This window comes from Podarcis liolepis, assembly GCF_965112155.1.
Source record: "Podarcis liolepis genome assembly, chromosome: 6".
Lineage (NCBI taxonomy): Eukaryota > Metazoa > Chordata > Lepidosauria > Squamata > Lacertidae > Podarcis > Podarcis liolepis.
Window position 1 is genome coordinate 29,008,376 of NC_139559.1, and position 25,696 is coordinate 29,034,071.

A 25,696-nucleotide genomic window follows, 5' to 3' on the forward strand; every position below is an offset into this window, starting at 1 on the left:
AAGCAGCGGGTGGGTACGAGTTCCTTGAGAATCGTTTTTGAAGACAATGACATCCTGTCCTCCAAGTCGCGCAGGGGGGGGGGGCACAAAAGTGAGGATCAGGATTTCAACTCAGGCTCCCTTAATAGATCCAGCACTCAAGTCACCACGCGGGTTACAACCCCTTGACAAGACTGCATGCATTTTCGACCGGCGAAATGTTCGGATTGATAACACGAATACCGTCGCCCATTCCGGCGTGCCAAAGAAACACCGGGTCCGCCCCGCAGGCTCCCCCCCCGCCCCCCGTGGCGCGCCTGCCGCTCGACTAACGCGCGCCGGGCCCCGCCCTGCCTGCCTGTGACCTCACCAGCTCGACTTCCTCATCCCCTGAGCAACACGTGCTATAGTCCCAATCCCCGGACTCCTGCCGCGCTTGCGCAGCGGCTGGACTACGATTCCCGAGAGGCTCTGGCGAGGCGGGGCGTGGAGTGAGTGCTGCGCATGCGTCCATCCGGGGTAGCCGGCCCCTGTCTCTGTCTCCTCCTGCTGCTGATGCAAGAGCTGAGCGCGGCGGCGAGGTGGGCAGAGAGGCGAGAGGCGCCTGGGAGACGGAGCGAGGAGTGACTGACTTGGCCGGCGGCGTTGCGGCCACCCAGAGCGGGGACGAGCCCTTCCGAGCTTCTGCCTTGAGGGCCGGCGAGAGCCGCAGCCATGTCGGGAGACGAGGTGAGGGCCCGGGCGCGCCTAGGCCTCGGGTGACGCGGGGCTGTGGCCGCCTCCGCCATGTGAGGAGCCAGGCCTGAGGCCTTCCCTCGCCCTGGCCGGAGACCGGCTGGGGGCTCCCCTGCCCGGCCTGCTTCGTGTCGAGCTGGTTCCTCCGGCTTGAACGGAGGTCGCTCCGTCCTCGCCCGAGTCGCTTTAGGGAGAGGCGCTTGTTGGTTCCTTCTAATGGGCAGCGAGGTGCTTCCTCTCACTTTCCACGGATCAGGACATAAAAGGGAGGCCCGCTGGATCCAGGCCACAGGCCCGTCCAGTCCAGCATCCCGTTTCCTTCAGGGGCTAATTCGATGCCTATTCGAGGACACGAGCTCGCTCCCTTCCCTTCCGCCCCTGAGACATCAGAGAGCGCTCAGAATCTCTTCACACGTTACATCAAAAGCGAATTGGCTCTTGCGTGTACACTTAATAGAAAGGTGCAGGGTCACTTCATGTAGCCTTTAATATATATATTTTTTTAAAGAGAAAAGCCTCTGCCATAAAACGCAAAGAGTGAGTGCAGCCATCTTGGTTACAAGCATGTGTAAAGGTGCTGGAAGCGTTGGGTGTGGGCGCCAGTGAAGTGCACGTTTCACAGCAGGCCTGTGCTCGCCATCACGTAATGTGTGGATTAGAATATACCCGACTTATGTGCTGATGGGGAAGACCCCTGCCTCTTTAATTGGTGTTAAACCGTTGTAACCACACTTGATGTGCTTAGGTGTACAGCCAACATATCTTGTGCTTTTGTTTAGAGAGTTAGCAGAGCTCTTCTCTCTTTCCTTCCACTTCCGTAGGCTGGGCTTTCTCATCCTTTTGTACTATGGACAATTGTGCCTGTGTAGTACTTGCATGCTGTGTTTGTGCTAGTTTGTTGCTTGAGCCCCAAACAACGTTTTGTGGAAATTCAGGTTTAGAATTAATTGTGAAGCTCATCAAGTCAATGACTCTTGGACCTTGTGAAATAAATGGACTTGAAAAGAATTGGCATACTTAACAGCATTGATTTATGATTGTAATCTTGCTTGGAGTAAGGAAGAATTAAACTCCTCATTTTAAGTTCTGATCAAGGCAAGCTGGCTGTCTTGAATCAATTTAGGTACCTAGTCTTTTGTGCAGAATAAAATTATCGATGGTTTGTTTTTATTAAGATTTGTTGATTAAATGGTTGAGCTTTTCCACTTCTTTCTATGGTAGTGGTGACATCGTGCAGCTTCTAACCCAGAGATGTGCCAGGGTTTACACCAGGGGTCAGCATACTTTTTCAGAAGGAGGCCGGTCCACTGTCCCTCATACCTTGCGGGGGGCCGGACTATATTTTGGAGGGGGGAATGAACGACTTCCTATGCCCCACAAATTACCCAGAGATGCATTTTAAATAAAAGCACACATTCTACTCATGTAAAAACATACTGAATCCTGGACCGTCCACGGGCCAGATTGAGAAGGTGATTGGGCCAGATATGGGCCCCGGGCCTTAGTTTGCCTACCCATGGTTTACCCCCTAAAACTGCAGATGCAAGATTTAGAAAAATAATGTGCTACACCTGAAGTAGCTTAGGATCAGGTATTAAAGCACTACTCCAGCACAGGAATGAAAATGCTTTAGATTTTCAAGCATCTGGGTCTTTAGAACAGGTTTTATAAAAGTTTGTAGTCTTTAGAACAGGTTTTATAAAAGTCTTTATAAGGGGCTTATACTTTTGATTCTGAGTTATTAATTAGTAGTTGTATAATCACAAAGGCTAGAAAGTTACTGGTTCAGATTTTTTTGGTATACTAGTACATGTGGTCTGCACCAATGTATATGAAGCTTCTGGCTATTTAGTTGCTGATTTATTTTCTTACATTTATATAACCACCTTTCACCTGCCATGGAACTTAAGGTGGTGTATATATGGCTTCCAGAAGGGCTCCCATGCAACCTGTTTACCTCCAGCAAGTTGATGCCCTCAGGTGCCTTCAGACAGTACCCAGTACAGAATAGAGCCTTCAGTGGATTTATCCCATAATTATTGTTTGTGAACACTTGTTAGCCCATTGTCACATGTTCCTAAGCTTTAAATGGGTATCCTTAACTATAATGTACTAAGGTGACATTACCTACATAATCTAGAAATTAAGAACTGTACCTGGCTATTTAGAAACTTTTCTCCACCCAGAAGAATTCTCACTTTAGCTTGATGAGTCAAGAGTATTTTAGCCCATCATTTTTCTGAACATTTTGAGGAGTAATCACTACAGCTGTTTTTATAAGTTCCTGGGCTAAGTATGTGATGCATGTGCTGCTGTCATTCATGGCACCACTGGGTAGCAAACTAAAATATCTACATAAGATTGTTTTAAAAATATTGCACAGAAAAAGACCAAATTCACAATAAGACCAATCAAAATTTCACAAGGGTTATATGCATGCTTGTTTATTATCAATGTATCTGGCATAATGTTGAAATCATTTGGAGAGCTATGAAATACATGCAGTTCTTTCTGCATGAGACTTGCATGCCTTCCAATAATGTAAGAACCAATCTGTAGCATCATAGTGGATACTAAGGGAAAACATTCATTCTGCTCTCAACATTGCAGTGCATGCTGGGGGAAGCAGTCCAAAAATGCATTTAATAGGCAAACAAGTTTATTGTGGAGAGAGAACTAGTCAGAATAAGACTATTAGTTTAATTCTTAAGGCACAGAGGAGATTCTTGAGATTTTGCTTTTGGCCTCTAGTTTGTTTCATCCCTGCCTGGCAGGAGCAAACACACAACAAGTGGTATGTCAGAAATAAATCAAGGCTTGTTAGGTTTATTTCTGGCTTACTGCTTATGGTTTGTTTCAAATAAGTCATGCTCCTGGTTCAGATGACAGAGAAGCCATGCTATGGCTTGTGGGAGGCATTTTTATGTTTAAAACATGGTTTAAGATAAATTGCTGGTTATTGTGATGTGCAAACCAAACCAATATCTGTTAGAGAAATATTGAAATGCCTTAAAAAAAAAACCCTGTTAAACTAAACTTTGAATTCTGCAAGATAGTAGAGCATCTTTACCCCCACCTTGGTTCAAATTATGAAACTCCTTGCAGGTCATGGGGGAAATCTTAACTTTAATAGAATGTTGGTTGCTTAAATATAGGTGGTAAACTAGCTTAAGCTGGAGAATTGTTTTAAAAATAGGTTTAAAGTTGCATAAGAAAACTTGTTTGTTGTAGATGATTTTTGATCCTACTATGAGCAAGAAGAAGAAGAAGAAAAAGAAGCCCTTTATGCTTGATGAAGAAGGAGGAGATGCGCAAACCGAAGAAATGCAGTTATCAGAAACAAAAGAAATGGAGCCAGAGCCAGTGGAAGACAAAGACACAGAAGCAGATGAAGAGGACAGTAGGAGAAAAGGTAAACTAAAATCTTCATACCTCGGGTTACAGTCACTTCAGGCTGCGTTGTTTCGGGTTACCCCCCCCCCCGAAACCTGGAAGTACCGGAACGGGTTACTTCCGGGTTTTGGTGGTCTCGCATGCGCAAAAGCGCTAAATTGCGCTATGTACAGAAGCGCCGAATCGCAACCCACGTGTGTGCAGACGCGCCACTGCGGGTTGTGAACATGCATCCCACATGGATCACATTCACAACCTGAACATCCACTGTATACGGTAACTAAATCCACCTTGCCTTGCAGTAGTTAAATTTACATGGGATAACCCCATGTTTGCTGCTATGACTTCCTTGAATTTAGGAAGCAAAGGTCCTAATTCTGCTATTCACATGCAGAATTAGGTACACCAAACCCACTGAAATCAATTCATAGGATTGCAGCCCTGGGGACCCCCCATCTGCTACGTATGACAAACCCAATGTTGCACAAACAGATTTCCTGTTCCTCTCCTGCAGCCACCTGCAGCCCTCCAGTCTATTCTAACCCTCTTGTTAGAATAGTCAACCCTCTTGACTATTCTAACCCTCTTGCCAGCCTTCTGCCTTCACCGGTAAGCATTTTAATTCTGTAGCACTTTTAAAGGATTGGGCTACAAGCTTATTTTGTGCATTTCATAAGAATCCTGGCTAGATTGGTATTTTCCTATAATTAACAGGTTATAAAGCAACCCAGCAGTTTTACTTCCTACCCCTGTTGTTACAAATATTAAAGTACAGTGGTACCCCGCAAGACAAACGCCTCGCAAGACGGAAAACCCACTAGACGAAAGGGTTTTCCGTTTTGGAGGCGCTTCGCAAAACGAATTTCCCTATGGGCTTGCTTCGCAAGACGACAGCCCATAGGGAAATATCCGGGACAGCGGGGAAGCGCAGCGCGGGACACCTCCTCCCGCCGCCGCCGGGCTTCGGAAGGCTCCTCCGAAGCCCGGCGGTGGGGCGGGAACACCTCCACCCGCCGCCGGGCTTCGGAAGGCTCCTCCGAAGCCGGGTGGCGGGGCGGGAACACCTCCCGCCGCCGCCCGGCTTCGGAACGGTGCTCCGAAGCCGGGCGGCGGGGCGGGAACACCTTCTGAAGGCGGGCGGGGGGCGAAAGTCTTTGCTCCCCCCTGCCTGCCTGTCCCGGAGGGCTTTTGAAGGCAGGCGGGGGGGGGGAGCAAAGACTTTCGCCCCCCGCCCGCCTTCAGAAGAGGTCCAGGACCTCTTCTGAAGGCTGGTGGGGGGCAAAAGTCTTTGTCCCCCCTGCCTGCCTTCCCAGGGGCTTTTAAATCGCCCCGGACAGCGGAGAAGTCCTCCGCTGTCCCGGGGCGATTTTAAAATGCCGCCCGCCAGCATTTTAAGATCGCCCGGACAGCGGAGAAGTCCTCCGCTGTCCCGGTTTTTTTTAAAATGCTAGGGGTGGGAAGAAAAGCCCTTGTCCCCCCCCCCAAGCCTTCAGAAGAGGTCCAGGGACAGACTGTCCCCGGACCTGGTCTGAAGGCGGTTTCCCTAGGAACGCATTAATTGATTTTCAATGCATTCCTATGGGAAACCGTGCATCGCAAGACGAAAAACTCGCAAGACGAAGAGACTTGCGGAACGAATTAATTTCGTCTTTCGAGGCACCACTGTAATAGCATGTAGCAATAAACCCTACCTTCTTTTGTATGCCATGCCAGCTAAAATGTAGGCTCTATTTTTTAAAAAAACTGGGAACCAGTTCTTGTTTATACTTTCAGTAGCACACTTTGATTTTTTTAGTCAGATGCTATGTCAGTCATGAATAATAATAATAATAATTAATAATAATAATAATTTATTATTTGCATCCCGCCCATCTGGCTGGGTTTCCCCAGCCACTCTGGGAGGCTTCCACAAATACCAAAAATACACTAATATGTCATACATTTAAAACTTCCCTGAACAGGGCTGCCTTCAGATGTCTTCTGAATGTCAGGTAGTTGTTTATCTCTTTGACATCTGATGGGAGGGCATTCCACAGGGCGGGCGCCACTACCGAGAAGGCCCTCTACCTGGTTCCCTGTAGCTTTGCTTCTCGCAATGAGGGAACCGCCAGAAGGCCCTCGGCACTAGACCTCAGCGTCCAGGCAGAACGATGGGGGTGGAGACGCTCCTTCAGGTATACTGGGCCGAGGCCGTTTAGGGCTTTAAAGGTCAACACCAACACTTTGAATTGTGCTCGGAATAGAATGGTGATAGCGTTTTCAAAAGTCACCATTGATCAACTTTCTACACATTGCTAAGGTATTGCACAATATTTTTTCAAAGGGACTACTTCGTTTACACAATCACCTTGTTTGATGGCAGCTAAGCTAAAGCTGATTTGCACTAATCTTGAAATGTTGCTGCTGGGTGCAGAAAGGTCTGGAGAATTATTCCTGAATTATTGTTGCTGCATACATGATATTGATGAATATATTTCAGTGTTGCATTTTTGTAATATAATTGCTCTGTAATGTTGCTTTTGACTTTCAGATGCATCAAATGACTTAGATGATTTAACATTCTTCAATCAAAAGAAGAAGAAGAAGAAAACAAAAAAGATATTTGACATAGACGAAGCTGAAGAGGGTGTAAAGGTCAGTCTTCCAAAATTACTCAGTTGTGCCCTTTTCCCTTACTGCTCTTGACTAAATATTTTATACAGCATCAGTCCAGTAGAAGTTTAGTTGGTTAAATCATGTAGCTCTGGATATATTTGGTGATATCTAATACTTCTGCTCCATGAACAGAAGGAGAGTTGAGCTCACAGAAAATACCTTTCCTTTTCTTGGTGCAAAAACATTGGCTACCACTCATTGGACTGGTGTGGATATATTAAACCATAGTTTAGCATGACAGGAACGAACCTTCTTTGGCACAGGGGTGAAGAGTTGTAATGCAATGATATGGCAAGCTGTGGTTAAGCAAAAGCATCTTAACAGTATGCTGTGATTCCCATCAACTAGTTCAGTTCTAGTCCAGTTCTGGGCACCACAGTTCAAGAAGGACACTGACAAACTGGAACGTGTCCAGAGGAGGGCAGCCAAAATGGTCAAAGGCCTGGAAACGATGCCTTATGAGGAACGGCTAAGGGAGCTGGGCATGTTTAGCCTGGAGAAGAGGAGGTTAAGGGGTGATATGATAGCCATGTTCAAATATATAAAAGGATGTCACATAGAGGAGGGAGAAAAGTTGTTTTCTGCTGCTCCAGAGAAGCGGACACGGAGCAATGGATCCAAACTACAAGAAAGAAGATTCCACCTAAACATTAGGAAGAACTTCCTGACAGTAAGAGCTGTTCGACAGTGGAATTTGCTGCCAAGGAGTGTGGTGGAGTCTCCTACTTTGGAGGTCTTTAAGCAGAGGCTTGACAACCATATGTCAGGAGTGCTCTGATGGTGTTTCCTGCTTGGCAGGGGGTTGGACTCGATGGCCCTTGTGGTCTCTTCCAACTCTATGATTCTATGATTCTAACTAGTATTCAGAAGCATACTGCCTCTGACAGTGGGGTGGAACATAGCCATTGTGGCTAGTAGATATTGATTATCCTCCATGAATTTGTCTAATCTTTTGATGTCATCCCAGTTGGTTGCCATCACTACCACCTTCTAACCTCTCTGCCTTGCTTCTCTTTGCTCTGGTTCCGCATTTAACTTGCAGATTTTCAACCAGCCAGCCTTCAACTGTGTTCAGTTTAAATGCTGCAAGTTAAATGTGCATGATATGTGATTCTCTTGTACTTTGCTGTTTTCTGCTGCTGTAATTGCAGTATGCTGCACTGTTTGTTGTGCAACATTAGCCTATCCTAAATGATGTCTTGCACCAGCTGGGATCTGTAGGCTATGTACACTCAAGAGTTACAAACCAGCAGCCACCAGCCACCCTGGTTATTCTATTTGAAGGGTAGGCAATAAAGCACTTTGATATAAGTGTACCCTATTTTTTTTAATACAGCCACAGTGTGTGGTATCCATTCTAAGAATCACTTGTACCAAAGCACTTAGATACTTGAGAAAAGGAACTCTAGAATCAAATTTTCAGTAGATAATGGTGGCTCAGTTTTCATGAAGAGAGTGTTGCATATTTTAGAACTGTGCCATATTCTGGTTTGCACCCAGTGATGCCATGCTACTGATGGAAGACTTCTGCCAGTGGAATGGGAAGGGAAGCCATTTGGGGTGATATTTCCCTCCCCTCTAAATCTGCTCTAGAGAGGATACCTCAACCCTCTGGAGTAGAATTGGGCTGAGGGGAAGAAAATAACAGAAAATGTTGGCCTTCCTCTTTGGCCTATGAAGCCTCTCAGTGGAGTGGCACTTTTGGATATAGCCTTTTAATTTTGCTGTTACTTTGTATAAATGCCTGCTATTTTATGTCCCTTCAACATTATGTTAAAGGACCTGAAAATTGAGGGGGATGTTCAAGAGGTAGCAGCAGTAGTAGAACAAGCAGAAGATGACCTTGATATCATGCTTGGAAAGAAGAAGAAGAAGAAGACTGTGAAGTTTCCAGATGAGGATGACATATTAGATAAAGATGAAGGTGATTTTCTTTTCTTTTTGTGTGTGAGTTTGCTATGAGTGAAAGAATAATTTTAAATGTTGGAACAAAACATATTCACACCTGGTAGAGTGGAAGAAAAGCTGTTTTTCATAACATTTACCTCCACAGTAGCTCCAACTTCACCATACAGTTCAGCATTTAGGTATGGAGCCACCTTTCCTTCTGTGTTGTTTTCTTTCTATGTCTCTTGCCTTCCTCTCTTCCTCTCTTCCTGCTTTCTCAGAATTCCAATGGGGTCCCGTGAAGGGAGGGGGAACTCTTTTGAAACTCTCAATAGGATCTCACTTTCAGTTGTCAATCAAAACCAGGGGTCAGCAACCTAAGGCCCATGGGCTGCAAGTGACCCGCGGAGGTCACTTGACCAGCCTATGAGTCACCCCAGAACCGAGCCGCGTGCTGCGCTAAACCAGCACAGCACGGCATGGGAACTCACTTCTACAGCGCCGGAAATCGTGTTTGTGCATGCGCAGATGCTGGAAATCGCAGGCGCACGTGCTCACACGCAATCCGGCCCACGCAGGGGTTTCCACAGGACCGATCCGGCCCAGGCAAGATAAACCTTGCTGACCCCTGATCAAAACAATGGGAGGTCATTTCTTCAAAGCTAGTATAGGCAGCTACTGATTTGCTGCAGGGGTTACTTTCCAGACCCCTGCATGTGTTGGGACCTATGTAAGGCCGCCCCCCCTCTTTTGTGCTGTTTTTGGGGCACTTCTGGGTTCAGAGCAATGTGCTGTTGTTGCACGCATAGTAGACACGCCTAAAGCAGTCGTTGCCTGTATCTAAAATAACCATAAACCTAAGCCTTAATACAATTTTCTCCAGGAAACCCTGGGACTCTGTGTGTATACTGAGAACTGTTTTTGAGACACCAAGGCTACTTTGAACTAAAATTCCCAGAGTTTCTTGAGAAAAGCTGACAATATTGCGTCTTCCTTCCTCTATCCTCTTTTGTTTGTGGGTTTAGGTTGCATGCACATCTGCGCTCATGGCTTCTCTCTTCAAACCATGAGTTGTAACAAAGCAGCAAGGTTTGTGTTCTTGGCTTTATGCACATGATTTGTTTAGGGCAGGCATGGCCAAACTCAGCCCTCCAGGTGTTTTGGGACTATGGTTCCCATCATCATTCCCATCATCATGACCACTGGTACTGTTAGCTAGAGATGATGGGAGTTGTAGTCCCAAAACATCTGGAGGGCTAAGTTTGGCCATGCCTGGTTTAGGGGGAACAAACCATGATGCTGGGTTTGCACAAACTACTAAGCCAGACCTTGGCTTAGTTCCTGGTAGTGCGGCAGCAGCAGGGCCAGAGGAAGGAGCAAAGCAGCCACAGATTTCTAAATAAACACCAGCATGCTTGTTCATTCATGATAAGCCATAGTTGTCCACAAATCATGTGAGTGCCATTTTTATTTGATTTAGCAAATCTGAATATTTTCATTCCCTCCCCCCCCCCGTAAAACTAATTGCTATTCACATATGGAAGACAAGAGTGCCTGGCGTTCTCTGGTCCATGGGGTCACGAAGAGTCGGACACGACTAAATGACTAAACAACAACACAACATTCACATAGGCCAAACACTTCCATGGGAAGACAAGGGAGAGCTGTGTTTCCCTTCCAGAATGATCCGGTGTCACTTTAGATGATCCCTTAACTTTCAAGACTAGTTTCTGCCTGTTGTTAGTTGGTTGAAAGTTTTCTTTTGTATCCCACTTTTGTAAAAGTAAGTGACACTTTGTCCAAGACCAACTGGAAGACAGTTCCTTCGATCTCAAGTATATTTCTTACTCTACAGCATTGGAGGATGAAGACAGCAAAAAAGATGATGGAATCTCCTTTAGCTCTCAGTCAGGACCTGCATGGGCAGGCTCAGAGAGGGACTACACATATGATGAGGTAAATAGTTTATATGCCTCTTACTAATCTGTTTTTGTCGATAGCTTGTTTGGGGGCCATGTGGACAAATATAGCCTAAAATTGCTTTCGATTTATATAAGGCTTGGTGCATTTTGTTAAACTTGGGCTGTTGTTGCATGAACAAAGGAGAATGAATTATTTCTGTAGGGCGTTAATCAGGAGGTCAAAAAGTACATTCACATACACTTCAGTGAGAGTTCTTAACACTGTCTTTCTGGCCAGGAAGATTATGTTCATCGAAGTCACATGCTTCCTGTGGTACAAGCAGTTGCCCTGTGACAGAAAGATATGTTTTGGAAACACAAGAGTGGGCTCTACTCCTGTACACTTAATTCAAAAAGGTCAAGAATAAGGTTATTTCTCATGCTTAAAGCAACATGCATGCCTGTCAGCACAACTCTGAATGAAATATAGGGGCTGAGGCATAGAGGACTGAATATGGTGTTAAACTAAAGTAACAATTGATGTGAATAGGGCCTTTTCTGCCCTTCCCTAAGGCGAAGAACATTCCTTGTTCAGTCCTAACTCCTGCCCAGAAACACGTGCACTTGCTATCAGTAAATAGAAATAAAATAACTTACTGCCATCTGTGTTTCTGAAAATGCAGAGTGGGACTTGCTGAGGAAGGAGTAGCAGTGATGTAAGATGTTTGAAATGCATCTCCTAATTCTTGATGTCTTCAGATTTGCCCAGCAGGGAGAGCTTACACCAACCTCTTGGAGTATAGTTGGGAACTACTGCTTTTTGTGGCCTTTAGTTTTGATTTCTAGCCCTACTTCTTCCCTTGCTACACTTTACAAAGCAAAAGGAAGCAATATGAGACAAATTGTTATTGTTTCATTGGAGACATTATTACTTTTTTTCTGAGGAGCTAAAACAAGAGTCTGGTCACTGCTATTAAAAGCTTGGTTCCATGTGTTTAACATACAGAGGACATAACAGCCACTGGTTCTGCCACTGACCTCTCTGTACCAGTGTTAGAAACTGAGATATGAAAGCAAGGAGCTAAATGGCACCTTAAACCTAGGTTATGGGCCCAACAATGGAATATATAGGTCAGGGGTCAGCAAACTTTTTCAGCAGGGGGCCAGTCCACTGTCCCTCAGACCATGTGGAGGGCCGGACTATATTTTGAAGGGGGAAAAAAAAAGGAACCAATTCCTATGCCCCACAAATAACTCAGAGATGCATTTTAAATAAAAGCACACATTCTACCCATGTAAAAACATGCTGATTCCTGGACCATCCGCAGGCCAGATTTAGAAGGTGTTTGGGCAGGATCCGGCCCCCGGGCCTTAGTTTGCCTACCCGTGGTCTAGGTGCACTTTTTTAAATTACAAGAATACAAAGCTGAAAATGAATGAACTGCAGCTAAAATACTGTGTTCATTTTTCACATGGTCTAGTCCTTCCCTTGCCCACCCCCCTAAAATTCTTAAGAGGGCCTCTTCTCTAGTCTTCAGAGAGTAGCTGGAAGTGGGGAGGCAGAAAAAGGTCCTCCTTGCCTTCCCCTCTGCAGTTTTACTCTGAGATCCTAGGTGCAGTACTGCATCCAGAGCTCAGAAACTGCTTGTGCTAATGAAATTCCCTGTCACAAAATATGCCTAAAAATGGGAGTTTTGTACACTGCTCTGTGCACTTAATGGAGTGTGAGAATAGGCTCTCTGTGTGTACAGCTGTAGACCTGATTGAAAGCCCCAGGTCAACTCTGCTGTCCTCTGTGTGGTTTGGTGGGATGCACCAGAGCATGAGAGAAGGGCTGTTCTAAAACACGTCACAGAAGATCAAAATCCCCCATCACCCCCACCCCCAAAGCCAAACTTAATATGTTGACTTGATCACTGGGAAACCCTTGCTTTTTTGATAACAATAAAGTGAGAGATGGTTCATGACTGAAGTAATAAATACCTCCCTCCATGTGTTTGCAGTTGCTGAATCGTGTTTTCAACATTATGCGAGAAAAAAATCCAGATATGGTAGCTGGTGAAAAACGAAAATTTGTCATGAAGCCTCCACAAGTTGTAAGAGTAGGAACCAAGAAAACATCATTTGTCAACTTCACAGATATCTGTAAACTGTAAGTCTGTCTGTATTGCAACTTGGAGCAGGGTGCAGCATTGGGTGGAGGGGAACCATGATCCTTACATTGTGTGCTGTATAGTTATTTAATTGCATGGACTGGAGGGAACTCAGTTGCAAGTAATTGAGTAGCCCTACTGAAGAATTAATGGATCGAGTATAGAACCATCTTCACTTCAAAGATGTTTGCTTTGTCAGACGTTGAAGACAGTTGAAGAACTGAACTTAATGCATCACCACTAAAGGTTATTACACGGAAGGAGTCTTCACTTGGGGGTGTGGTGAGAGTTTGGGATAGCTCTGCAGAAGCACAATGGTATTTAACAAAACAAAAGGCCAGCTAATTTCTTGTGAATTAAACCAGCCCTTTCATACCCTTAGGGATACTGGATGTCTCTGCCAGCCTCCCACTCAAAACCATCTTTGTGTGTTTGTGTTAAATTCTAATTCAGTGAGTCTTCACTGAAAGCATTCTCTTTCAGAAACCAACCAATAGTGTATGTGGTGCACTGGAATACTAATGTCAGATCAGTTTTCTGTGTTATTTAAGTCTCTCACTGCTGAAATAGAAGCAATCTGATTTTTACTTTGAAGATTTATATCTTGCTAATCTCTCCTTCCCTATTTTTTTCTTGACTGATTCTTTGCTCTCTTCAAAGAGGTTCCCGTCAGGCAGATTTTGCTGAAAGTTTTATATCCTGACTTTTGTGTGTGTGTGTGTGTGTGTGTGTGTGTCGGGTATTACTTTCATATTACATCCCTACACTGAGGAACATCAACATTGACCCTGTGGACACACATGTACCTGTCAAGGCCTTTCCTGGTGCCCACAAGGTCCCTTCCCCTGTCAATAGAACATGTCATGATGTGTGCTTGGTTGCAGTGTGGTGCCCACAGTAGTTACTCCTGTTTGCAGATGTGACCATAGAGACCCTAGGTAATACTATGTTCTAGGTCAGATGATGATGTGTGGAAGAAATTACTGAGCACTTAATCACTGCATCGAGCTGGGCTATTTGCTTAGTACTAAGTGCCCTAAATATATAGTTTGTGATCATCATCATCATCATAATTATTTATTATTTCTACGCCCGCTCATCTGGCTGGGTTTCCCCAGCCATTCTGGGGGGCTTCCAACAGAAGGTTAAAAATACATTAAAATATCAGTCATTAAAAACTTCCCTAAACAAGATTGCCTTCAGTAAACTTCTTTCTTTATAGATTACATCGTCAACCAAAGCACCTCTTGGCTTTCTTGCTTGCAGAATTGGGTACAAGGTAAGCACCTTCCACTTCTGCAGTGTGTACTCCAGTGTTTCCTGAATGCAGGTGTTAGCTGTCTTCTCTGGGTAAACTATTTTTAATTTCGTTCTCTCTCTTCTGGAAGTTAAGTAAACTTGCTATTAAAGGTGTTGCTTTTGCATATTTAGATTTGAAATTCAAGTATCTTAAAGTGCTATGGGCTTATGGGAGGAAAGGTGGGAGTTGTTTGCAAGAAGACCATATTTTTCCTTGGGGCAGCTGCTAGTACCGTTCATGAGCTTGAAGGTTTCTTGCAGCAGATATTTCTTAAAGGTACAGATGCATACTACTGCTTCTAAATGCTAGTAATTAAACTTATCAGGGGGGAAATAAACAAGTACTTTGCAAGGTAACCAGTTCTGCATCCTTTCCCAAGGTTCAAGTTCTTGTACATAAAAGGTAATTTGGGAGTAAAAAAAAGGGGGGGATGGTTGACTCGCAGCATCCACTCAGGGGCATGTATGCACACAGGGGGAGGGGCACAGATTTCTTCCTCCCCCTCAGCTGTAGTCCTTCACACTAGCCCTGGCTCCTAATTTTCAGAAGGAGAGCAAGCAAGCCTATTTGGGGAGTGGAAGTAACCTCAGGCTATTTGGAATCCAGGCTTGATCAAGGTTTTTTTTCCTTTTCTTTGCAGTGTCTCTTTCTTAAGGATAGATAGGGCAATTCTTAAGCAGGCGGGTTATGATTAGCTTGTTGGCTGATGTACCACTTTAACTCTTCTTGCTTGCAGATTGGGATTAGATGTGGTGAACAGAACTTTGAAGGGTATCCCTGGCATTCATGTATTACTTGAGCTTTCTTATTTTTTATTATTTAGTGAATTTATATACCACCCCATGCCTGGAGGTCTCAGGGCGGTTCACAGAATAAAATCAAAATATAAAACCACAACATACATAATCAAGATAAAAACAATCCAGTAACTCCCCCGCCCCCCCATCTACATTTTAAAAAGTCATAGGCACTCCGGACCACTAAGCCGGCTGAGCCTTGAGCGACAGCAAAGGATCCAGGAGTACCCCCAAGCTACAAACCTGCTCCTTCAGAGGAAGTATAAGGCAATTTCCCACCCATCTGGTCTAGGGAACCACCCATTAACAATGCCTCAGTCTTATCTGGATTGAGTTTCAGTTTGTTGGCTCTCATCCACTCCATTACCAAGGCAAGAGACTGGTCCAGCACTTCCACTGCCGAACCTGAAGGTGTAAAGGAGAAATAGAGCTGAATGTCATCAGCATACTGCTGACAATGTACTCCAAATCTCCGGATAACCCACCCAGCTGTTTCTTGACCAAAGGAGCTGAAAAAAACATATAAGAGAGCAGGCAAGATGGGAGTCCTTGCTCTAGTTTGAATTTGTCTTCATGTACTTTTTCAAAAAATGCTTTAAAGTGCAACCAGTGGGAATGTAAATCAATGGTAGATGAAGCTTAGATGATATTTGAGTTCTGATTTGGCATGGATGGTGGTTTGGGGGGGGTCTGTTTTTAAGCAGGTTGACCTTTGCTGCAGCTTGAGAGGTATAGGGCACTTAATCTAAACCTGCTTCAGCCCCACCTCTAGCCTGCCATATTAATAGACCACATTGCAGGGCTGCCATAAGCTATTTTCTCAGCACAACCTCTCAGTTGTAATAGGAAAATAACAGTGAACATCATTGCAGGACTTTTGCTAGTGACTCTTCCTGTCCCAAACACTGCTATAAGGGGACAATGAAAATGAAGCCTATTTTTAAATGTACAGCCATACCTCATGTAACGTTTGCTTCAGGTTGAGCGTTTTCAGGTTGCGTCCCGCGGCAACCTGGAAGTACCGGAAAGAGTTACTTCCGGGTTTCGCTGCTTGCGCATGCACAGACGTGCAAAATGACGTCACACGCATGTGCAGAAGCGGTGAATCGCGGCATGTGCAGATGCGGGTTGCTTTCCTTTCAGGTTGCGAAAGGGCCTCCAGAATGGATCCCGTTCGCAACCAGAGGTACCACTGTATTGCACTAAATAAGACCTGGTGTTTTTTTAAAAGTAAGAACTCTTCTCTTTTTCCAGCTACACTAAACTCTTAGAGTTTTATGCACAGCTCACACTTCCATCCCTGGTGACTTCTCAGTGTTAACTTGAAAACGACCTGTTCTCTCTACTCTTTTTTGTTCTGTGTTTCTTTGTCTATTATCTTCTGCTTATTTCTCTTGGATAAAGAGAAATGGAGTAAATGGCAGTAGAAGAAAATATACACATAAAACTGCTCACCTTCCATTTTTTCATCCTAGTCTTCTTTCTCAGCTAGCTTCAACTTCTACTTTGTTGGTCTGTGTTTTTCTTCTCTCTCTCTCTCTCTCTCTCTCTCTCTCTCTCTCTCTTACCATACCAGCTAAGTAAAAACAATTTGCAGCAGGAAGGAAAGGAGAAAAAGGAAAGTGTTAACTCTTCCCCTTAAACCACATACTTCCACCATCCCATCCCTCTGCTCTTTCTTTCTCAACAATCTCATGATGTTCTGTAGCTACTCAGCAGGCACAGTAAAGGTGTTGTGGGATTCCCCCCCCATCTTATGTTGGAATTATTTTTATTAAGAGAGTTTACAAATTCTGTAAACCTTCCCTGGGCACATTGATATGTCCCTTTTGATGCTGCATAGCCTGGTTTTGGCTTCAAAGCTGTCAGCACTCTGGGAATGAGTTCAGCTTTAGCAGAAGTGATGAAGTTTGTTGCCTCCATACAAATGGAGGTATCCTCACAAACCTAAGTTTGTATATGCTTTAATTAGCATTAGGGAAGCTTGCAGCCAAAGAAACATATTCTATTTGATAGTGTTATTTAATTCTAAACTATAAAATTCTTCTTTCAAATCAGTGGCTCTATAGATGGTAACAACCAGCTTGTAATCAAAGGAAGATTCCAACAAAAACAGATAGAAAACGTCTTGAGAAGATATATCAGTAAGTATATTCTGCTTCATTTAAAGTTGATTTCTGTGTTTTGTTAGCACTTAACATGAAAGAGGCAAGTTGATAACTTCACGAGAAGGTTTCAAATATTGTCTGAAATGTGCACATTTTTAACTAAAATATTTACGCCAGCTTTATGTAGATAACGATCGTGAAAAATAATAAATCATACAACTTTCAAAAGAGAACAAACCATAGCAGATCCATCATCATAAGTAGCAATACAACCAACTTGCGATTGTCATGTCTTCTGAAACCATCGTATTTTCACTGGTTGCCATATGACAAGTAGTGTTTGGACCAGGTGGACACTGAGAAGGACGTAATTTGCAACATGAGGCTCAGATCAAAATCTCTTTACACTGCATCATTCAGCTAAAATGCAAAATGAATAACCCTTCTTGTGAACTTAAGGAGTTTTGAATATCACACGTACAAAACGTGTATTCAACTGCAGACTTTTTGCTAGCTTACAATAGAACTAGCTCAATAACAGAAATAGAAGTTTTGGATGTGGAAGATCCTGTGTGGAAGATTCAGTCCGCTCAGTCTCTGGCATCTGCAGTTAACTGGACTGGGGGAGCAGGTGATGGGCAAAACCTCTGCCTGAGATTCTGGAAAACCACTGATAGTCCAATAGGCAGCAGCAGTTTTGGCAGCAGGAGCAATTTCTGAATTGTCAGAGAAAAAAGTGTTTCTCTTTTCTTTGGCAGTTCAGAGTTCCGTTGATAAAACGTTGACTAACTTATCTGCACAGAGCCCTGTGAGCTGCTTTCCAGACCTACCACTCAAACCGTCCTGTGGCACATAGGTTAAATGTGAGTGGGCAAGCAGATAGAACTTTTCGTGGAGTGTTGATTCTTTAGTACTTTCATCCTAAGGCAGAACTGCATACCAGGAAGATGTATTAATGAGCTAGCGTGCAGTACTGCTCATTTGATAAGAGGTAATTAACTCTTAAAACAAGTTTATGGGGCAAATAGAGAGCTGCTATTAACTTTAGTCTTCGCAAAATAATTTGTTTATTTCTTTGTAGTAGTACCATTGGTGCTTGAAGACAATTGGTGTTGTGACCTAGGCAATTTGAAAATTATGTTGCTGTGACACAATTAAATAACTAATCATCCTATACAGTTTGGCATGTGAAATTTTGGTTAATCTCTCGTTGCTAATTCAGCATGTTTAATTGTTCCCCCAGAGGAATATGTCACCTGTCACACATGTCGGTCGCCAGACACAATCTTGCAGAAGGACACCAGATTATATTTTTTGCAGTGCGAGACCTGCCACTCGCGCTGCTCTGTCGCCAGCATCAAAACTGGTTTCCAGGCTGTCACGGGCAAGAGAGCGCAGCTCCGTGCCAAAGCTAACTAGTTGGTTGGTCGACACTGGATTTTTGCAAAGTGATCTGGGCACAAAAGGCTGGACAGGCTTACGACCTGAGTGGATTTCCAATGTATTAAAACAAGATTGTAAAAGCTGCTTGGCTTTGGGTTGGTCTGTGAAATTCTTGCAAGATGCAGATCCTCAAGCTGTTGACATTTGCTAACTGAATATTTTACCAACTGTCAAGTGTGATGAGAGGAGGTGCTTTTTAATCTGTTCATAGAATTCTGTAAAATGCAAGACAAATTAAAGTTATTATAACAGTGACTCATTTCAAGCTTTCTTTCTGTTTCTCCGTTAAAATGACTGCTATGGTGACAATAATACTGTGAATACATGTGAGTGTTGTGGCTGATTCCAAATAATCAAATGTGTTCTTAAAAAAAATTGTTTCTTGGAACAAGTATTATAGTAGCAAGTGAGAAAAGGAAATGAATGAAATTCATAAAAATATTCTGTCATTAAAAATAGATTCTTTCAGGTGAATGACTCCATGGATATAAAAAAATTCTAGTTACATGGAGCAAGCCCACAGGTATATATGATTAAATCTGGATTGATTAGGGTTGGGTTTCCTGTCCATGCTTGGGCTCAGTTTCATCTGTATGCTAATATAGATAAGTTCAGGGCACCTTACTAATGCATAAGGTTTGGGAAATACGTCAGGGTACATGCACATCATCACTGCCAAGTGCTAGCTTCCAAATGTGTGCTAGAGCACACATCTTCAAAATAAATTGTAAGGCTGTACCAAGTGTTCTGCACACAATTCCAATGAAAGCGTCCACTCAATAATGGAAACCAAGAAGATAATACACCTATTAATCCTTAATTGATCCTGTTTCTTTCCTTTCCCCTTGTTGATGGATCTTAACCATAACTCTTGCTACCAGCTGCCAAATCAGTGAATTCCAGGACGACGACCAGGAACAGAACTTGCTGACTAGTAACTTGATTTTTCTTTAGTTTTATTATATACAGCAGAATAAAGCACAGCTTTGTACAAGCTACTATATACACAGAAACGAGATTCAAATTCCTCTTCCAAACTCAACACTCCAACAACAAACTGCTGTGATACTGCTTATAAGGGAGAACTTAGCCAATCACCACCTGTTGCGAGGCTTCCTGCAAGTTACTTGGTGTAATTTCCTCCCATTCCTAATAGTGTGTTAAAAGAATTGAGTACTGATACAAAAACCAAACTGCCCATTAGCTTTGTGTGTTTATACCACAGTCTGTATTTGTTTTATCAGTTTGAACATGCTAAAAGAACTTCTATCATTCTTTGAGAGTATTAATAAGTGTGTGGATAAGAATGTTCCGGTGGACTGTGTACCTGTCCAGGACCTTCACAAAGATACCTGACAGCACAAACTTACACATGCGTATCCCAAACCAACTCTAGTTGAATTCAGTGGGACTTATTCCCAGGTAAGTATAAACTTGTAGTCATGCAGTAAGGGGTGCATTGTCTTATGGATCAGTAACTGGTAGAATAGGAAGCAGGGAGTGAGAATATATAGTTCTTCAAGAATATATCAAGTATCGGTACTGGTGCTTTTTAAACTTTTCTCATAAAGAACCTGGAGTTAGGGGTGAGCAGTGAGGTCACAAGTTTGCTCATGATTCTAAATTATTGAGGAGGGTCAAAACAGAAGAGCATCAAAAAGGGGATCTCCAAGCTATTTATTAAAATGGCAAATTGGTTCAGTCTATAACTAAAGTGGTGTGCATTGGGGCAGAATAGTTCAATCTTCATATGCCTGTGACAGGGTCTGAGTTTTTAGGGAGCATATATTGGATTGGGATTATGGGATCATTGTGGATAGTTCAGTGAAAACTGGCAACTGAAAAGAAGCACGTTCATTAGAAGAGGGGACTGAAATTAAACTACCGATATTATAATGCCTTTATACAGATCTGTGGTGTGACCATGCTTGGAAATGCTGTGCAAGTTGTGGTCACTGTGTCTCAAAGGAAGTTGTAGTGCTTGGAAATGTGAAGAACAGGGCAACCCAAATTGAGCTTGCCAAGTGAAGGGTACAGTCTTCAGGGCGTTTAAAAAGGTAAGAGATATGTTAGAATAATATGGATAGAAAAGTTTTCTCTCACATAATACTAAGCTGGAGCATATCGATAAAGCCTGAAGATTGTTCTGAATCCCCAAACAAAAGTAATGCCCGGGACATGAACAAGGGATGGAATTGTAGAGTTGGAAGGGATCCACCCATGTGGTCATCTCGTCCCACCCCCTGCAATGTGTCTCCCAAGTGCTGGACCACAGCTTCCCTCATCCCTGAATGGCTGGCTCTGAAGGGAGTTGCGGCCCAACATCACCTGAAGGTTCATAGGCTCCTCACCCCTTGAATAAATGTCGGAAATCTGTAAATCGTGCTGGTGACTAAAAGGTGGTTAAGTAACTTAGTAGTAGTTAAGGTTTTTGCAATGGCTACTGGTCACGATGGCTGCGTGACACTATGCATTTGAACAGCAGTTGCTTGGGAACAGCAACAGGTGAAGGCTATTGGTCTCTTGACCAGCCAGTGGACTTCCCAAGAGGCATCTGTTTAGCAGTGTGAGAAGCAGGACAGTAGATTAGACAGGCTGTTCTGAACCAGCAGGGCTGGATTCTAAAGTTTTAGTATTTTACAAATAACGGTTTAAGCAATTTAAATGTTCAGGGGCATTGGGGAAAGAGTCGCTTTTCATTACACTACAGGGCCTTGCTGTGCAACTGACAATTTTAATCCACAGTAAAGGGAAGAGGATAAATCAGCGATATGTATGTGCTTTGCGGGCATTTGTGGTGAGTCCTATACTTTGAAGGAGTAGCATGTATCCATAGTATTAGCCATAGCAGCTGGGTTAGCCATATAAATCAAGCTGGGGCCGGCTGTTTTTGCAGACCCCTCCAACGTTTTAACGTTTGAACACAGTCTGTTTTTGAATTTTAATTTGTATGTGTACCATCGCACAGGTCAGTTTTGCTACCAAATCATTTTTATTTTCTCTGCAAAGACTTGAGAACAGTAAAGTCTAAAGTCATGTTTTGTTTTGTAAAAAAGAAAGGAAAATGTTTTTAAATAGCATCTGAACTGTAATGAATGATAGATTAAGGTTACCAGATTTTTTCCAATGAATCCGGGGATACATTTCAACATCAATGGATTTTGTATGGGGGCTGGTTTGTAAATCTGGGGACGTCTGGTAACCTTATGATAGATGTATCTTCAAAAGTTAATAAAGCCAAGATCAGTGCCTCTTGTGTAACATTACTGTGGCATTGTGGTTGTCTTCACAGGACACTTTTATGAACCCCATCTACATTTACCGTTCCCCTGCTATAGCCTTGCTTCTTCAGCCACTGCCACCAACCCCCAGCATTTACTGCCTGATGGAGCTGCCTCACTTTGCATAATGGTAGTGGTGGTCCTCATCCCCAAAACATTTTGGTAATTTTTAGCAAGGTCTGAAAGGCTGGGATTGTTGAGTGAGCACTGTGGAGAGCCAATCTGATTGTATTTGTAAATTGCAACTTGCTGTTTGCAGACTGTTTATGTGTACTGCTCAGAACACTCCAAAATTCTGCTTTCCACTACAATATTTGAATGTTTGAACCCAGGCTAATAGCTTAGGTCCCCTGGACAAACCCATAGTTAGTCTGGAAAGAGCTAAACCATGAGCATGAGTTTGAACACACTAAGCCAAACAAGCCATGGATTATCTTAGCATGTCACAGCAGCAAAGGTACCAGACAGCGTAGCAGTTGCAATCTCCTCTCTGAGATGTGTGGATTGATTTCCCCCTGTGTGGCATGAGCACAGCAGGGGTGTGTGCAGGTGGCAGGCTCCTGCGCTACAGACACTTGCTTATGGTTGATGCTGCAGATCTATGGCTCTTTTAACAGGCACATAGACCCATGCTATTCACCAGGACAAGCTTTCAGCACTTTCAGTTTGCAGCAAGGGCAACAAACAATTTAAACTAGAACTGTACTAGTAGTGCATTCAGTTTGCTTAAGAACCCACCGTTAATATTGCCATTTATTCATGAAAGGACCTTGGGAAAAAGCTTTAGGGGACCCCCCCCCCGGCAAAATCCCCCCGCCCAAAGAGGACTGAGCATGCTTAGTGGCTAGGGAATGTCAATTGATAGATTGGGAGGGCCTGACTGGGTGGAATGCTGAGCAGGATAACCACACTCCAATGTTTGGTTGCGGATCCTACTTGCGGTTCTGAATGGCTAGCATTTGGGTATACAGGCAACTCTCAACTTTGGCAGGGGATGCATTCCAGGGATAGCGTGTAAAACTAGAATTGTGTATAGTCAAAACACATTAGGTTCAATGGCAAATTGGAGTGCCAAACTCATTTTTCCCAGACTGCTGCCCCCTTCCCCCCACTTTTTTATTTTTTTGCCAAGCACTTAAAGCTGAATGCACACAGATTAAATGTGTGTAAGTGGCAAATTACCTGTGTATGAAAAAAGAGCAGTGGGAAGAACAAAAGAATCAGTGGGAAACTGTGAATTAAGCAATATGAACCAAAACAAATACTCTATGTGATGTAGGCATACTTGGAAATCAGTTTCTATTTCTAGTTGGAAGACTAAGACTTTCACAGGTAGCAGTAAAACAGAGCCTATTTAAGGAAGTTAAAAAAAGTAGCAGCAAGACTACATGATGAATCAAGTTCTTCCTTTTATTATACAGGATTTTATATACAAAGCCCCCCCTTCCTTCCATACCCCAGTCTTGTGGTTGGATCATAGCAAAACAAAGCCTAGAAAGCAGTTCTAAAATAGCTCAGTACAACAAAGTGGCCAAACTTTGCAGGAGGCGCAGACGAGAAAAGGCAATAGAAAAAGAAAGCGGAGAAAAACAAAACAAGTGCCCCCTTTTGCTCTCCAGGATGTGTTTTCAACAAAGAAGCTGATGTATGTTGTTGTGCTTTGAGAGCCATGACTCTCTGTTAACAAGCCCTAAGGAAGAGATGCAGTCTGGTGGGATGTTCTCCAGCGGAAATCTTTTTCAAAAAAGTTGAGAACCCAAGGTCTTATGGAAGTGGCTTATACAACAATGCTGTTCTCTCCCTTTCTGAGCAGGTTGGTTGAAGCCTCTAGGACAGAGTCATGCTGTTAAGCCAACACCACACCATCTCTTGCCGAAGTTGGCGATGAGGAGTAGACTGTTTTAGAGAGGATTAGATCACAGAAGGGAACATTGCAAAATAATAATAATGATAATATGCAATTTGCCGGATATTTCAACTTAATCAGCTGCACAACATACATTGCATACCTTTTGTCATTACGGGTGTGAGTAGGCTGAAAGCATCTGCATTTCAGAGCAGGGATGAAAGGAAGCAGATTAAAGGTAAAGGGACCCCTGACTGTTAGGTCCAGTTGCAGATGACTCGGGGGTTGCGGTGCTCATCTCGCTTTACTGGCCGAGGGAGCCGGTGTTTGTCCGCAGACAGCTTCCGGGTCATGTGGCCAGCATGACTAAGCTGCTTCTGGTGAACCAGAGCAGTGCACGGAAATGCTGTTTACCTTCCCGCTGGAGCAGAACCTATTTATCCGCTTGCACTTTGACGTGCTTTCGAACTGCTAGGTTGGCAGGAGCAGGGACTGAGCAATGGAAGCTCACCCCGTTGCGGGGATTTGAACTGCCAACCTTCTGATCGGCAAGCCCTAGGCTCTGTGGTTTAGACAAGCAGATTAGAATCATAGAATTGGAAGGGACCATGAGGGTCATATAGTCCAACCCCTTGCAGTGCAGGAATCTTTTGCCCAACATGGGGCTCATGCTCTACTGGCTGAGCTACCCCAGGAAACCTTCAGGCCTCTATCCTTAAACAAAAATGAAATTGTTTTTCCTCTCTTAGATTGGAAATGCAATTGGTTTCAGGTGTTATACGAGTCTTGTTTTTTTGGACGGATTGCCATCTGACCATCTCATCTTTTACCTTCCCTTTTGGACCTGATTGGGTTGACCTTATTTTTATAAAGAGCAAATAAATGGCTTATGGAACTCTGATGAAGCGCATGGGTTGTAAAGCAAAGACTCCAATAATCCCTTATTCTGAAATGCTTATCTCTTATTGTATCCTCTATGGTAACTTCACTCCGTACTCACACCTGTGTAAAGTAGAGACCTACCACCTGCCTTAACCATTGCTGACGCTTAGGAAACTGGATGAACAAAAGGCAGTTTGTTGCTCCTGTACAGAATGGTCTGTAAATAGCCAGGTTCTCTGTTCTTCTTTCCAAAGGACACACCACGTATGACAAAGGGCATGTCTGAAATGCCATAGTCTGCAGGGTGGAGCGGGACCAAAGCTACCTAGGAGGAGGTAAATGGACTAGGAGGAGGCACCCCTGGCTATCCTGGTCATGACCTGGATTTCAAATGCAAAACTGTAAATTGTACATAGTGAAATAGTTTTCTTCACTTTCCGCATCCTGTCCTCATCGTGTCTCAGGAGCAAGGCTCTTTATATAGTATCTCTCTCGCTTTCCTTTCCAGGTGTAAGAAATCAGTTCCAATATTGGCTGTTGAGATCATGGAACGACGGGTGCTTGTGCTGGCAGCAGGGCTCTAAGTCTGTAGTACAAGGGTGGGTTTGATGGGCACTGATGAGGATCCACTGGGATGGCTAGTTTGCTGTGTACTACAAAACGGCTTGGAGAGATTGGTCCATGTTTCTCCTTTTGAATGCCAGGCAGAGAGATGATGGCAGTCCTGCATGTTATGCTTATCTGGCTCAACATGCCAAGGCAGGGTTGAACCTCTTGCTGTCCTCCCTCTCTTCATCGCTGTTGCGCTGATTATGCTAGGGGGTGGGGAGGAACAGGGAAAAGAGTTAGACAGATAGACTGAATAACTTCTCTGTGATTCATGCTCAATTGTTGGAAGCATTTATTAGCGGAAAGGGTCATATCTCAGCAGGAGGGCACATCTTCTGCATGCAGAAGGTCCCATGTTAAATCCATGCCATTTCCAGGTAGGTCTGAGAAAGATTCTTGTCTGAACCCCTGGAAAGTCACTATCAGAAATAAGGTGGGGGCCGTTAAATTTAAAGGGTGGAATTCATCCATCAGGGTGAATGGGGCAGTGCTCCCCCAACCTCAGTCTGCTTCTAGCCCCTCCTGCCCGCCATATTCCTTACAACCACTCCAGGGGGTGCCACTGGTTGTCAGCTTCCCCCTCAATGTCTGCTTGCTGAACTGAACAGGAAGGAGGATGGGGACAAAACTAAAACTAGTTGGCCCTGTTTGCCATTGACTCTGGCTCTACCTACTGTTGGCCTCTGTGTCCTTTTCCCTTCCAGTCCCAATGAACAGCCCAGCATTG

The 25,696-nt window shown here is 43.9% G+C and overlaps 2 protein-coding genes across 6 annotated transcripts in view; one reads left to right on the plus strand and one right to left on the minus strand.

Annotated features, from left to right (window-relative positions):
• Window positions 1-347: 347 nt before the first annotated feature.
• On the plus strand, window positions 348-18,606 carry EIF2S2 (eukaryotic translation initiation factor 2 subunit beta). The gene is made up of 9 exons (XM_083508239.1): window positions 348-708; window positions 3,946-4,126; window positions 6,638-6,741; window positions 8,542-8,686; window positions 10,505-10,605; window positions 12,554-12,702; window positions 13,926-13,982; window positions 16,859-16,944; window positions 18,152-18,606. Exons 1-9 carry the CDS (start codon window positions 694-696, stop codon window positions 18,325-18,327), a joined length of 1,014 nt encoding a protein of 337 aa, XP_083364365.1. The 5' UTR covers window positions 348-693; the 3' UTR covers window positions 18,328-18,606.
• A 4,417-nt stretch (window positions 18,607-23,023) lies between these two features.
• RALY (RALY heterogeneous nuclear ribonucleoprotein) overlaps window positions 23,024-25,696 on the minus strand; it is a 212,211-nt gene continuing 209,538 nt past the window's right edge. For all 5 annotated transcript variants that reach the window (XM_083508266.1, XM_083508265.1, XM_083508269.1 and 2 more), the window contains one exon: window positions 23,024-25,175. The gene's annotated coding sequence lies outside the window, so the exon portion shown is untranslated. The remainder of the gene's footprint in view (window positions 25,176-25,696) is intronic.